The sequence below is a fragment of the Meles meles genome, chromosome 9 (assembly GCF_922984935.1).
Source record: "Meles meles chromosome 9, mMelMel3.1 paternal haplotype, whole genome shotgun sequence".
Lineage (NCBI taxonomy): Eukaryota > Metazoa > Chordata > Mammalia > Carnivora > Mustelidae > Meles > Meles meles.
Window position 1 is genome coordinate 63,796,980 of NC_060074.1, and position 15,582 is coordinate 63,812,561.

Genomic DNA, 15,582 nt, shown 5'->3' on the forward strand with positions numbered 1-15,582 from the left:
AGCTACCCCTGTTGGAATTATTTTAAGAACAACAATTCTTAAATAAAAACATATGCATGTTGGGGCGCCTGGGTGGCTCAGTGGGTTAAAGCTTCTGCCTCCGGCTCTGCCGGGAGCCTGCTTCCTCTTCTCTCTCTGCCTGCCTCTCTGCCTGCTTGTGATCTCTGTCTGCCAGATAGATAAATAAAATCTTTAAATATATATATATATATGCACGTGAAAATGTGATATATATATATATATAAACATATATATGTGATACACACACAACACACACATATATATAGACATCTATATATATATACATACATACACACATAACCAAGCTTCTTGCAGAGCTTTAATTTTAGGGGTAACATTTTGTTTGAAGGTTAAAAAAAGTCACCATCAAGTCTTACAAAATCAATTTATTAATAATTTTCATTTTTAACCATCATTTGCTGCTATCTACCATTCAAAGGTCTGAACAGTATGCCAATTTTGATTTTGATTTCCTAGTATAACTTTCCCATTCTTTTTATTTTTAAGCTTTCATTTTGCTTTAATTTAGGTATATCTTTTGTGGAGTTTGATTTACTTAAGATTTAATATTAAAGTTATACATCTTTTTTTTAAGTTATACATCTTGACAGAAAAATTTAATCCAATTGTATTTATTTTCATAAATTGCCTTAACTTTTGGGTATGACTTTACCATTTTGTTTTTTGATTTATATAGTCCCCTTACATGTCTTATATTTTAAAAATAAACTTTACTTTTTCTCCTTTTTCCTCTAGTATTTAAGGTAAAATATATTTTGAGAATCTGTATCAAACTTAAGTTCTTATTGGAACAAACTTGTACTCTCTACAGCAAAAGTACAACTGTATGTACTATAATTTCACCATGTAAGATAAGGAAATAACCATATTTACTTTCTCACATCTCTATTCCCCCTTCTCAGTTTTTGTTAATATAATTTAGTACTTCTGACCAAGTTAAGGGTTCAATTTGTGTATTTTCCATTATATATTATTTTTCATGATTTACAGGAAAGGTAACATTCAAATCCTTACAATGGCTTGTCAGGAAACATAAATTCATGCAAAAGGGGAGCAGAGGGGACCTGGATGAATATGCTTGATTTAAAGGAGTAGCTGTTCCTCAACTACAGCTGGTAGTTGTCATGCAAGAATGCTGGTGGTTAGATGTGAGAATTCATCCAAATTAATTTAGATTTTAAAGTTAAAAATCACTAGTTTTTTTTTTAATATGTAAATATTTTTATTAAAATCCAGAAAATATTACTGAATGTCATAAAAAAAATACTATGTTCTTAAGTAAGAAAACTCACTATATAAAGATGTCATTGTCCCCCCTGAGACAATCAATAAATTTAATGCAATGCCAGTTGAAGTCCCAAAAGAGTTTTGTAATGCAAGCAATGAATTCCAGTGCTTACCTGGAGTAGGAAATATATGAGACAATTTTGGAAAAAGAAGATACATGTATTTCCGCTCTCCCCTGGCCAGTTATTAAGACATAACATTTACAGACTCCAAAACAGTAAGTATCAGTAAGTGCAGGAAAATATGAATGAATCAAGGAGACAGTTTGTAGATTCTACAAGGGGACCCATCCACACACTGGAATTTAAAATATCATCAAAATGGCATTTCAAACCAGCGGGAAAAGGAAAAACACTCAAAACAAAGAGTTAGAGCCACTGGATTCCGTATAGAAACATACATTTTAAAAAAAAAGAAACATACATTTAAACGCTTATGTATGATGTATATAAAAACAAAGTCCAGATGAGTTAAAAAGGAAATTAATAAAAACAAATACAACAGTTTGAAATATTACAAGATGATGTAAAGATTTTTTCATAACCTTGGAAATAGTTGCATATGAACAGTTAGTCCTTTCCATATATTTTAACAACAAATCCATCAAAAACAGATACAGAGCAGGCAATTCCCAGAAGAAATACAAGATGCTACTACCTACATAAAGACATTCAGCCTCATTAGCAGTCAGGGACATGTGAATTAAAACAAATACTGGTGTGTTTTTTATTCATATTAAATTGAAAAAGATCGATAATTTCAACGCTGGTGATGCAATTGCACTATTGGGTATTTACCCTAAAGATACAAACATAGTGATCCGAAGGGGCACGTGTACCCGAATGTTTATAGCAGCAATGTCTACAATAGCCAGACTATGGAAAGAACCTAGATGTCCATCAACAGATGAATGGATCAAGAAGATGTGGTATATATACACAATGGAATACTATGCAGCCATCAAAAGAAATGAAATCTTGCCATTTGCGACGACGTGGATGGAACTAGAGCGTATCATGCTTAGTGAAATAAGTCAATCGGAGAAAGACAACTATCATATGATCTCCCTGATATGAGGACATGGAGAAGCAACATGGGGGGGTAGGGGGATAGGAGAAGAATAAATGAAACAAGATGGGATTGGGAGGGAGATAAACCATAAATGACTCTTAATCTCACAAAACTAGTTTTTTTTTTAAGATTTTATTCATTTATTTGACAGAGAGAGAGATCACAAGTAGGCAAAGAGGCAGGCAGAGAGAAAGGGGGAAGCAGGCTCCCCACTGAGCAGAGAGCCCAATGCGGGGCTTGATCCCAGGACCCTGAGATCATGACCTGAGCTGAAGGTAGAGGCTTAACCCACTGAGCCACCCAGGTGCCCCCCAAATCACTAGTTTTTAAAAACAATTTTGGTATCTATTTCAAAGTTTTCTGAAACACAATATATGTTTCTAGTTTATAAATGTCTGTTATTAATTTGGGTTTGTAATATTTGCATTCTGTTTTACATACTAACAGTAATTTGGAATTCATTCTGTGTTGAAATGATTTGAGAGTTCACTGTGATTAGTTCTAATATAAAATCCATTGCTGAGTATTTTGTTTTCATACCAGTTGTTCAGGAAAGATACATATATAAAATTTCAGAATTCTTACTTGGCTGTGAATATGTTCCTATCAGCTTCACATACGGATGGCAGACAGGTATAGAACACTCGTGTCATAATCTTCCTGCCTACACCTTGTCCAAACTCAAATTCCACTGCCTATTCATCTTCAATATTATCAAGAGGTCTAAAAAGAACCTTTTCATAGGTAATTTTTCATTGCTTTTTAATATTTTATTTATTTATTTGTCAGAGAGAGAGAGAGAGAGAGCGCGTGCACAGGCAGACAGAGTGGCAGAGGGAGAAGCAGGCTCCCTGCGGAGGAAGGAGCCTGATGTGGGACTCGATCCCAGGACGCTGGGATCATGACCTGAGCCGAAGGCAGCTGCTTAACCAACTTAGCCACCCACCCTTATTTTTTAAAACTTAAATTTTTAAAATGTTAAAATGTATCTAATTATATCTTCTAGATTTTTTGTCTACTATAAAATGAACCTTTTCCATTTGTGACAAAAATCTCAAGTTAAAATTTTTTAAAAATTTTCTAGTATATTTTTGAATGATTTATCTTTTACATTTATTCTGGTCTCTTTTTTCGGGTCACCAACTATCCATAAGGTGGAACTTAGTTTTCTCTTTTTTGTTACCCCATCCATTTTTGTTCTATTGTATTAATACAGAATTTCTCTGGTTTTTCTTTACACAACTGGTTTTATTTTACTATGCTGTAATACTAAAGAGATAGTACCATATTTTAATGCACCTATTACCATAAAATACTCACCAAAGATATTATAAATTTTTAAAAGATTTATTTATTTATTTCTATTTTAGAAAGAGAAAGAGAGAGAGCAGCAGGGGGAGGAGCAGAGGGAAAGAGAAAGAAGCTCAAATAGACTCCCCGCAGAGAACGGAGCTCATGATCCTCAGATCACAACCTGAGCTAAAACCAAGAGTCAGATGCTTAACTGACCGCATCACACAGTTGTCCTGGGTATTATCACTTTTTTGCCTAAAGGCGCTTTTCTCTATTTTATTGTATCATTTTCATCTTTTGCTTGAGTCCAGGTTATCTTCACAAAAGGAGCACCTGGGTGGCTCAATCAGTTAAGCATGGACTCTGGGTTTCTGCTCAGGTCAAGATCTCACGGTCATGATCTCAGTGTTGTGGGATGAAGCCCCATGTGGAGCTCAGTGCAGTCTGCATGAGATTCTTACCCACTTTGATCCTCCCCCAACTTGTGCCTTCTCATAAATAAATAAGTAAATAAGTAAATAAATAAGTAAATAAAATCTTGAAGGCACTACAAAAAGGAATACTTCTTATGCTTGCTCCTATTCCTTAGGACATATTTTTTTAAAGAAAAAAAGAGGGTTATTTTTATTTTCTTAAATAGTATGTTTCCCTTTTGGTAGTGCAAAATACTTTCATATGCTCTATATTGCTGGTATCTCTGTTGATTACTTTCTCCCTTGGAAAAAGAGAAATTTCTACCAGCCTGTGTGTTTCTAAGTCTACTAAGATAAGTTGTTCTTGTATTAATTTGGATTCACCTGATTTCTTCTAAGATGAAGACAGAGGTGATGCAATTTTATGTTCTAGTAATTTGTGGAGAGTAGTCAGGGAGGCAGAACTGTGGGAATTCCTATCACAGCAACTCCCACTTGCCACTTTCTTCACTGGGTTTGGTGAAGCTGCCATGTATGGACCATTTTTGTTAAACAGCTCTATCGAACTATAATTCATAAATCATACAATTCACACATTTAATGTGTACAGTTCAGTGTTTTAATATATCCACAGGGCTATGTATCATCCATCACCACACTCTCTAATCTTTTTATTGTTTTGCCCAATCTAGACTCCAAGTGTATAGCATGCATATATCTGGCCTTCTTCATGGTGTTCCAATGGACAAAAATCATCTGTAGGTCTCATTTTTGGTATTATCACATTTGCCTCTGGGTTTATTGGCCCACCTATTTCATACTTCTGACTCAGCAGCCAAAACACTAATGGAGTTGTTTCATACTGGATTGTTTTTATTCATTCTTAATACAAATTAAAAGCTGTTGATGGGCTTCTCTAGGATATCTTCAGGAACGGGAGCTGTAATTAGCATCTTCCATCAATGTGTTCACAGCTCTACCTTATTTAGCAAAACCTCCTTTAACTCTGTGGCATGTGAATGCAACCTATCCAAGCACTCAGAGCGAAATGGAATTTATCTTATTTTATATTACTTTGTTCATTTCAACTGGTTTTTAGATGCAGTGAGGAAAAGAGGCATATTAGGTACCTGTATAGATAGCTATCTCTCTCAGAAGTCTAAGGAAAATTTTGTAAGTTCATATTTAAGAAGCAAGGATAAATAAGAAAAAATAGAAAATAATATATTTTGGTTAATTTCTTTATTTTATCATTAAGAATTGAATCCATCTCGAATAAATAACAGTTGAATGTGATTTTTTTTTTTTTTTGGCTTTCCTGGAGTGACTGAAATAAACTTATAGATCAGATAATTCACTGACTCCAAAGATGAAACACTGTTCAATTTAGTATTTCTCCAAGCAGTTACAGGTGAGTTCAAAAGAATACAGGGTAGAACATAAATCAAAATGAAGTCAAGAACGAAATGCTTTTTCTTACCTTGGTTTAGGGGAATAATTTTCAAAATTCTCAAATTTCTTGAAACACTAAGTATTACAGTATTTGAGTTGAGAAGTAAGTATCTTGCTATGTGCCTGTGGGATTAAATTAGAATTGTTAGAAGTCATACTAAGTCTATGCTGCTTATCACTGACTTTTTATACTATTCAAAACTTATTTTTAAAACCACGTATCCAAATGTTTCCCTTGTTCTCATTGTTCCATTTCACAAATAGTTGCTTTATTGATTGGAAGACAAAGATAGCTACAGTGCAAGGTAGCTAGGTAAATACTAACCTACAAACAAATTATGACTGTTTATAAAAGCTTGGCACTGTGATTAGTCATCATGCTATACCAAATACCCTATATTATATTCATAAATATTTTGTTATCTAATCAGTGAATAGGTAGTTAAAAATTGGAAAAATGCATAGTTTTTTAAGCAATGAGATTAAGTACTAAAGTTTCTGCTGATGATCATGATGAAGATGATCATGATGGTATTGACGATGGTGAAGATAGCAGAAGGCAGGGAGTAGAGTGGTTAAGGGCACAGACTGTAGCCAGAATGCTTATCTACAAATCCAGGCTCCCAAGTTACTAGCTGTGTGACATGGAAAAATTACTGATTCCTTCTTGCTTCAGTTTCTTCAAATTAAAGTGGGGATAATGATTCCTAATGCTGAGGCTTTTGTGGGGATTAAACAACTCATGCATGTAAAGAGCATAGCTTAGCACCTGACACATGGGGTTACGTGATAACTGTGTTAGCTAAGTACTAGCTACCAGCAAAGGTAACAGCATGATAATGGTAGTAATCAAAGTAGTAGAGATAATAATTTCAATGATATTAGCTACTATTTTTTATTGCTTACAACATGGCAGACACTGCTCATGTGCTTTATGAAGATTATTTGTTGTTTTAAAAAATCAACCCCAGGGGCGCCTGGGTGGCTCAGTGGGTTAAAGCCTCTGCCTTCAGCTCAGGGCATGATCCCAGGGTCCCGGGATGGAGCCCTGCATCCGGCTCTCTGCTCAGCAGGGAGCCTGCTTCCTCCTCTCTTTCTGCCTGCCTCTCTGCCTACTTGTGATCTCTCTGTCTCTGTCAAAAAAAAAAAAAAAAAATTCTTAAAAAAAAAATCAACCCCAAACCTAAAAATGGAATATCATTGTAAATTATATTTAACAGGAGTTTGCTGCCAATGATCATTTCCTTAGCCATAAAACAGAGTACACCAAAAGAAACATTGAAAAAATACTTATGTAAATCATTAGAATTTAATGTAACATTCTCGAAAATGTGTGTCTGTGTGTGCATGAGTGTGTGTGTAAGATATTCTGTTATCTAGTGTTTACTGGTCTTAAATAATGTAGCTAAACAAAATGTAGGTTGGAGATAAAATCAAACATGTTCAGATCTTCTTGTAAGTCTCCAAGAGACTTTCTTAGCACTGAAAATAATCACTTAAAATGCTAAAATTCAACCTCTACTGTTTTGCCTCAGGTAGAAAACAGATAATATCCAATTCCTTTCATTTTTATTGCACATTCTGAGGGCTAGTTCAGTTGGAGCTGCCTGAGAGCCATTATGGCTATGATTATGAAATATTCTTTATTTGCAGACTTTTTACAAGGAGAAAACTTTGCAAATGTTGATGTTTCTTTATGAAAAGCTTACTTAACAAGGTTTTAAGATGTTTGCAATTTGAAGAAATACTCACTCAAACAAAGTTACACTGAAATCGAGCCAGTTCCATGGATCACCAAAGAAATAAAAAGGTTCTGCCCAGATGCCTCTTGCAATGAGTTTTACAAGTATTTCAAATGTGTAAATTCCAAGCAAAATATTCCTGCAGAAAATTTTTCATGTAAATGTTAAAATTGAGAACAATGCATTGCCAAATCTGAAATAATATGTCTATGGTTACTATTTGGCAGCCAATTAGTCAACCAACCAATCCACCACCAACTAGAAAAAAAAAAAAAAATCTATGCTCCTTGAACCACAAGGTAGGGCTTTTAAGGTGGGCTATGTCTTACAGCATTAACCATAAAATTTAACTATCAGCTTTTTATTCAACAAGCCCTAGCTAGAGTCATTGTCTTTACATATATTTTGGTAAATAATGAAAATATAAAATATCAAATTTACTCTGCATTGGAAATCACCAATAATTTACTGAATTATAAAAGTATGAAAGAACTAATTTTAATATGTGTATATATAAGAATTTTTATAACGAATCAGTTTTATATTCACCTTCCAAAATTAACTAGTTTTAAGAATGAATTAAAGCCTAAGAGGTAGCATCAAGAAAGGCTTCTTCTTGGGGAGGCTCGGTGGTGGCTCAATTGGTTAAGCATCTGCCTTTGGCTCAGGTCATTTTCCTAGGATCCTGGGATGGAGCCCCACGTCTGGCTGCTCAGTGGGAGAGTCTACTCCCCTTTCTTCTGCCACTAACCACCGCTCATGCTCACTCTCTCTCTCAAATACATAAATAAAATTAAAAAAAAAAAAGGCTTCTTCTCTAGAAATTTTAATGGGCCTTTCCACCATTTTGGTCTAATATCCAAACTATTCGCATCCCTCTAGAAAGAAAGGAGAAATAGAACAGAAAGAAAGCAATAGAAATAAATTTCTTAGAATGGAAAAGAATAAATGTTTTTTGAGTTTAAAACAAATCCTGTGTGGAATTGCAATACTAAAGAAAATCTGAGGCACTGAAATAATATATTAATCATTACTAGTTAACTTTATACTAAAACCTCATATAGACACAAACATTTAGCTAAATATCAAACTTTTATATTATGTTGACATAATATAAGGAAATAGCAGCATTTAAAGTCCAACTAAGAATAAATGAAAAGGCAGAAAAACATTAAAATTTATCAACTGATATATATGTGATTTATTTTTACTTGGAAAATCCATAAACTGTGTTATATGTATAATATTATATTATGAAGAACGAGTTTTTATTGCAAGGAATATTATATATTAAATATAAATAATAAATTGTAAAATGTTAAATATGTAGTATATAATGTACTATAATGCAACATGTTAAATATAATATAAAATCACATGTGAAATAATGTATAATAAAATTATATGACTTACTGTATTGTTGGTCCCCATTTTGGCATCTCAGTCATGGACATAAATATGCAGTCAATCAGGACGCTAATTAAAATGAATAGTTGGAAAAGGGTAAGTTACAGTCAAGGAATAACAGATAAAATAATATTGGAAATATGTGTCTTTAACATGTTTATATATATATACATGAGATAAAATAGCTCTTTAAATATCAAAAAGAATACTATTCATATTGAAAAACAAGGAGGATTAAGATTTGTTAATATTTACTACTATTGAATGTACTAAAAAATAAATTATAAATGTATTTTCAAATATGGAACACTTGGTACAGTTGTAATCCAGATTCCAATATGACCTAAAATGAGATATAATTCAAAAGAGAAAAACACTGCAGCAATATTTGAATAGAATAGTCACATTTGATACTAGTACAGTCTAAGGACAATAGAAAAGGATATGGATGCACCAGAATCTTAATAGTTGTTCTTCTAGCTGAATTGAAAGGAGAAAGTGTACACCACGTGGCATTGAATCTGAAGATTGTTCTACTTTTATTTAATACCATGAAAGTCTATAAAATGAAAAAAAATCAAGTAAAATTACAACTAGGAACTATAAACCCATCCATTATGCAAATTATTGCCAATGATCATTTCAACTGAATTTTAGCAGTTACACTTTTCTTATATTTTGATATTGTTTTACAGACTAAATCAAGTAGAAAGAGTTCTTCTTTTAAACATTTTCATTGATATTGAGGATTATATAACTTTTTTTTTTGCAATATTCTGCCTAACAAAGCCATTTGCCACACTCCAATCCTCAAGTCTTCCTGCAGAACAAATGTAATAGAAGAAATCTATATCCTAATGGCTCATGAAGATGCATTTAAAGAAACCCAAATTTAGTGAATATAAAAAAAGTTACTTTTATTTCAAAGCAAAAAATGTGTGTGATTACAACAGCAAAAATGACCCCATTCACTAAGATATTTTACTAATCACTAGTAATTATCTATGGTATAAAACCCCATTTATATGTTATCATTGACATAAACATTCCTAAAAGAGAAAAGTTACATCGTAAAACTAATATATTGGGATACAGAAGCATTAAATACAAAACTAATGAAAGATCAGAAATATCCTAAAAATGACTTATACATGTACATGTGTGCATAAGTATATGTGTGTATCTATAATATAATATAGAAATTAAAAAGCGTCAGGGCACCTGGGTGGCTCAGTGGGTTAAACCTCTGCCTTCAGCTCAGGTCATGATCTCAGTGTACTGGGATCGAGCCCAGCATCAGAGCATCAGCCCTGCTGAGCAGAGAGCCTGCTTCTCCCCTCTCTGTGCCTGCCTCTCTGCCTAGTTGCGATCCCTCTATCTCTCTCAAATAAATAAAAAAAATCTTTAAAAAGAAAAGAAATTAAAATGTATCTACCTATGTATGTATGTGCATATACATCATATATACACTTTTACCATATATACATATCCATTTGGAAAATTCATTTATGATGGTGTGAGTAAAAATACATTATACATGATATTATGCCCATTATAATATAACATTGTATAACATATAGTATACAATGTAATATGATACAATACAGTATACTAAATGATATATGTATAAGTATAATCTATTATATACTTAAGTATTATATTGTATATGATATATAATTATATATTAGAGGTATCTATGGTGACTGTATATTGGCATTTATATTTTTGTCTATATATATAAATATATTAGTGAAGACAATTATATATCCATTGATAATTTATGAAAACATGTTCTAAATGGAAACCAAATGTGTTATAATTCTCACTAAAACACTTTTCTAATATATAGTCTGTGGACATTTTGGCATGTATTTTAGTTATTTTCCCTCTTTCCATTTCAAATACAAAAACAAAATAAAAGGGTTCCCCAAAATCTAATTATTTAAAATGTGCTTTCTGTTTTCCCAGAATAATATCAATCTTCTTACAGGAGGTAATATATGTGTGGGGCACCAGTGTGGTGCAGTTGGTTAAGCATCTGACTCTTGATTTTGGTTCAGGTCCTGATCTCAGGGTTGGGAGATCAAGCCCAGGGTCAGGCTCTGCACTCAGAATGGAGTCTGCTTAAGACTCTCTCTACTCCTCCTCTCCCCCCACGCTCTTTCACTCTCCCTCGCTCTCTGAAATAAAAAAATAAATCTTAAAAAAAAGAGGTAATATATGTGCAATCATCTAGCTTATGTTTTTGTGAAGGAATGAGTGATTCCAGACCTAACAATTTTCCAGTTAATGTTTAAGTGCTGAAATTATTTAATTTTAAGATTCTTTGTTGGTATGCCACCCTTAACAGAATAAATTGAATATAATTCACATTTTTAATACTTTGTATTCATCATTAATATTAATACTTCTTATACAAACTATCCTTACAATTTTTGGCATGTTTCATTTTTCAAAATCCTTGGTTTTGTCTTCAATAACAAACTTAGATTTGCCTACCATATCTGTAAACACTACAAAGAACTCAGAACTCTGCTAGATTAAAGTTACTTCTAAAGTTATTATGCTAAGTTAACTATCAGGACTTGAGCATAGCAACAGTGAAAGCAGAGATAATTGAGATGACAACTTACATTTTCACTAAAATATTCTGAAGATTTTACAGGTGATTTACAGCTAATGTTACATAATGCCCATGGAAGCTACGAGAGATACTGGAGTCTTTGTTAATAAATACATTTACAATGCCAGTACTTTTCCATCATGCAAAATATTTGAAAGAGTTGTGTTTATGCAAAATCATCGCTTTGTCTTCCATCCAGAGACTTTGGTTCAATTCCATTTTGCCCATTTGGTAATATTACAAGAATATCAAATTACATTTGTCCACAACAGAGCTAATCTTCATATCTCCCAAGCTTAATCTTTTTTAGAATTATTTCAATTTTATAAGTAATACCACCATTATTCCAGGTTAGAAATTTTTGGATTATTAGTCTGTCTTCAAATCCTGTTGTTTCTTCTCAGGTCTGTTACATTTTTCCCTCCTCCAAGACCCTCCTATAATCAGGTCTCTTGACTTCAGGTCTAGATTACTCTCTTTCTTATACCATCTTTCTGACCCTAGTTTTTCTATGCAATAATAATTTAGAAGTCTTAGATTAAACTTACTTAAACATTGCATTCATCACATCAGTCCTTTGGCCATAACGTTAAATCACGTTGGCATCATTTCCTCATTCTTTCATTTCCCACACTTGCAATAGGGGTCGAGTTCTATAATACCCTGTCTCTTCTCTATTCCAACTAATATCAAGATCTTCCCTTAGCACTGTTAAAATATGAAGTGTTCTCCAAGCTGTAATTCAAATTCTATTTTCTTAAGGAGGACTCTTCCAGCTTTGTCAACTCACACAGATCTCTGGTTTTACTAAGCATAATTATTCTTATTTTCATCATTTTTGTGTTTGTTTTGGAATTGTTCAAATATTTAGTTTGCTCCTCAAGTCATTCCAGGATAAGATAGGATGTGAATGTATGAATTAATAAAAATGGTAAATAAAATATAGGAATATAGGTTGGTTTATTTTCTCAATTACTGAATAAGCTTATTCAGTTGAACATTTAAAATTGTTGTACATATTATAAAAATTTTATATTATAGTTCTTTTAAAATCAGTAACCTTAAGTAGCCAGTCCACATTCTCCCACAAAACAAGTCATTTACATTAAGGCATCACAGTATAGCCTATTAAAAGTAGAGTAACTTCCAACAAACTAACCTAACAGGAAAGCCATCAGATTTGATAAAAATCCCAAATATTTGTGAAATTTCTTATCCATTTTTTTACAACTTAAATAACTTTGATTTACTTTTCATTCTTTTTTAATCGTATCTCAGTTATTCTTTTTATACTTCTGAAAAAACTAATGAAAATGTAGTCGTTCAATAAAGCCTTACATTTTTATTCTTATAGTATGGATCCACATCTTCCAAGGGCTCCAACACCATTCCTCGAGAGAGATTCCCATAAACAAATGGAAGCTCTTTTCCAACTTCCAAGTCAGTGTTTGGCTTTAAATCTCTTTGTTCCTTACTGTGCTTTTTAGCAATACGCTGTTTCATAAGTTCAAGAGATTCTCTGGTGAAGGGGACAAGGCCCTTTTGTTCTGGGGAAGCCATTTCCAATTTTGTACCTGCAAGAAATGTATTTTCTTTAGTTCTATATAAAATTTGGGTATATAAAAAATTTTTTTAATTGCAAATGGTTAGGATATGATTGAAAGAGAGCAGCAAACTGAATATACACATTCAAAGAAAATTCCTGAGTTTTGTAGATATGAGTTGTTAAACTAGATTTTATTATACTTGATATTATACTTATTTTTAAGTTCATTGAATTCTTCTTTTCAGTTTCTTCCTCATAATAAAAGAGTTCTAAAGTTCTAGACATTTTGGGGGAACAAAACCCAATTATTTCTTTCTCAGCTGTATTTAATCGTTAATTAAACTTTTGTTCCTTAAACTCATTTTTCATTGGCTTTGAGCCCCATTCTTCTGTATCTCCTCTTATAGTTCTGATTATTTCCCTCACTAAGTACTTTCTCCCAAATTTTAACTGGATATCCTTTAAAATCTGCTTTTCCTTTTTGTTATATTCATGTTTTGGGGGAATACATAGGCAAACACTGAGTTTCGATTACTGTACATGGATATCTACCAAGTACATTTCCCAAAACACACTCTTCCTCTTAATTATTCGTGTGACAATCATACCAATAATGCAATTTTTAACAAGTAAAAACAAAATTCATTGTTTTCCTGAATGACCAAAATTGCTCTTTAACCTTTTAACCATAGTAAAAACAAACACACACAAATACACAAATTTAATACCTTGAAAATCATTTGTGAAATTTGTGTCATCAATTCCTCTGAACAAAATAATTTTCTTACAATTATTTTCAACTATGTATTTAAATACTATCCATTGTTTATATATCTACATGAAGATAGACATCTTTATAATTCTATGTTTGGATTGTGTTAGTAGTCTCTGCAGGTTTCTTTCAGTTCTAAATCTTTGCCTATTTCAAGTTATCCTAAAGACCACTGAAGTTAGTTTTCATTAAATAAAATTTCATGCATCAATTTCCCATTCTTAACTGTTTTATTCTCTCACACAAAAATATTTTCTTTTGTTGATTTTCTCCATTCTATTTCCTGTGTTCAACAGGAAATCCTTTATTGAGGGGAGTCAACATATCATACTTTATTGAGGGGAGTCAAAAATGCTTTGAATTAGTACAATTTATAAATACAAGCTACAGATAACTGACGTTTGCTCTTACATATGAAATCTTCCTTTAAAATATTTAAAGAGGTTTCAAAATTGTATTCCTTACATGGAATTCCTTGAATACATATTAAATAGTTTCTTAACAACTCATGGTTATAGACTAGTATAAACAAAAATAGTCATGAACCTTGGAATTAAATAGACCTACATTCAAATCCTAAATTCTGTTTTAATGTTCTTAGTGGTCTCAGTAAAATTACTTAATGTTCTTGAACCTGTCAGTCATAAAATTGGGATTCCTTCTCATGTTAAAGAAGAATAAAGTAGAATAATATGGTGAAAATGCCTAGTACAGTGATTGGCACACAATAGGTGCGAAGTAAATATGAATTTTGAATTATGTAAGATTTTATATCTTAGGATAATGGGCCAAATCTAATAGAATACTATGTAATAGGAATGCATGTAAGGTTTTGAAATTTGAACCAAAACAACCCATCTATACAATGCAATAAGTATGTTTTTGCAGCAGAGAAAACTGCCAAGGGGTTTTACTTAATAATAATTGCAATATAAATCAATACTGTTTTTTTTCTGCCAAAAAACCCTAATAGAACTTCTGTCTGTTTAGAAGGAAGATGGAGGAGGCAGTCTTTATTTTGCTGCATTCCATGACCATACTTGAGAAGGCTGTGTGTAAACTGAAGGGTCTTCATATGGGATCAGAATTTTTATTAGACTCAAATCACACCATCTATTGACCAGTTAAAAGAATGGAGGGAGGATATGTTAGTTGAATGTAGAAAAAGAGTCAAATGGAACACTGTTGAGTCCTAATATCTCAATGATTCTCACAATAGAAGAGAAATTAAATTTAAGTATTTTTAATAAAAAGAAAAGATGAACTAGGAACACCGAGCTGCAGCAGAATACATTTGGCTTAAAATAATAACGTACTTTTTAATAGTTGCCAAGACATGGAACAGGTTGATTTGGACATTAATCCTTCCTTGTAAGTAGCAATATGAAAGCACACACTCCTTGACAGTTGGGTAGAATAATTTAAATGGGTCCAAATATTGATCAGTTGCAAACTTATAATTTTAGAACTTTCCAATCTTAAAATCTTTTCACAGAGTACCACATGACCTAAAAGTCTGGGCTAACCATTAGCTAAACTGAACCTATGCAGCATTGAATTAACAAAATCAAAAGCGTCTTTTTTCTTTTCAAATTACAATAAAGGTACCTCTTATATCTTATATTTTTAGGATCCACTATAACAGCTAACAAATATTATTAAGCTTATATATGTAAAGTATATTGTCCTTAAAAGTAGATACAAAGGGAGGTTCAAACTTATTACAAAGATGCTGTTATTACTGCAAATATTTTTGAACACTTTCCATCGAAACCTAAAAATTAAATTTGCAAGCCAGTCTTTTTTTTTTTAATCTTATTTATTAAAATGATCTCTACACCCAATGTGGGGCTTGAACTCACGACCCCCAGATCAAGAGCCACGTGCTCCACAAACTGAGCCAGCCATGTGCCCCTGCAAGCCAGTCTTCTTAT

General features: G+C 32.5%; 1 protein-coding gene across 4 annotated transcripts in view; it reads right to left on the reverse strand.

Annotated features, from left to right (window-relative positions):
- SCN7A (sodium voltage-gated channel alpha subunit 7) overlaps positions 1-15,582 on the reverse strand; it is a 124,870-nt gene that overhangs the window by 52,769 nt on the left and 56,519 nt on the right. For all 4 annotated transcript variants that reach the window (XM_046019407.1, XM_046019406.1, XM_046019410.1 and 1 more), the window contains 5 exons: positions 12,669-12,904; positions 9,154-9,266; positions 8,714-8,803; positions 7,311-7,439; positions 5,587-5,681 (listed from right to left, as the gene is read on the reverse strand). In XM_046019407.1, coding sequence (XP_045875363.1) covers positions 5,587-5,681; positions 7,311-7,439; positions 8,714-8,803; positions 9,154-9,266; positions 12,669-12,890 — 649 coding nt within the window. In that variant the 5' untranslated portion in view covers positions 12,891-12,904. The remainder of the gene's footprint in view (positions 1-5,586; positions 5,682-7,310; positions 7,440-8,713; positions 8,804-9,153; positions 9,267-12,668; positions 12,905-15,582) is intronic.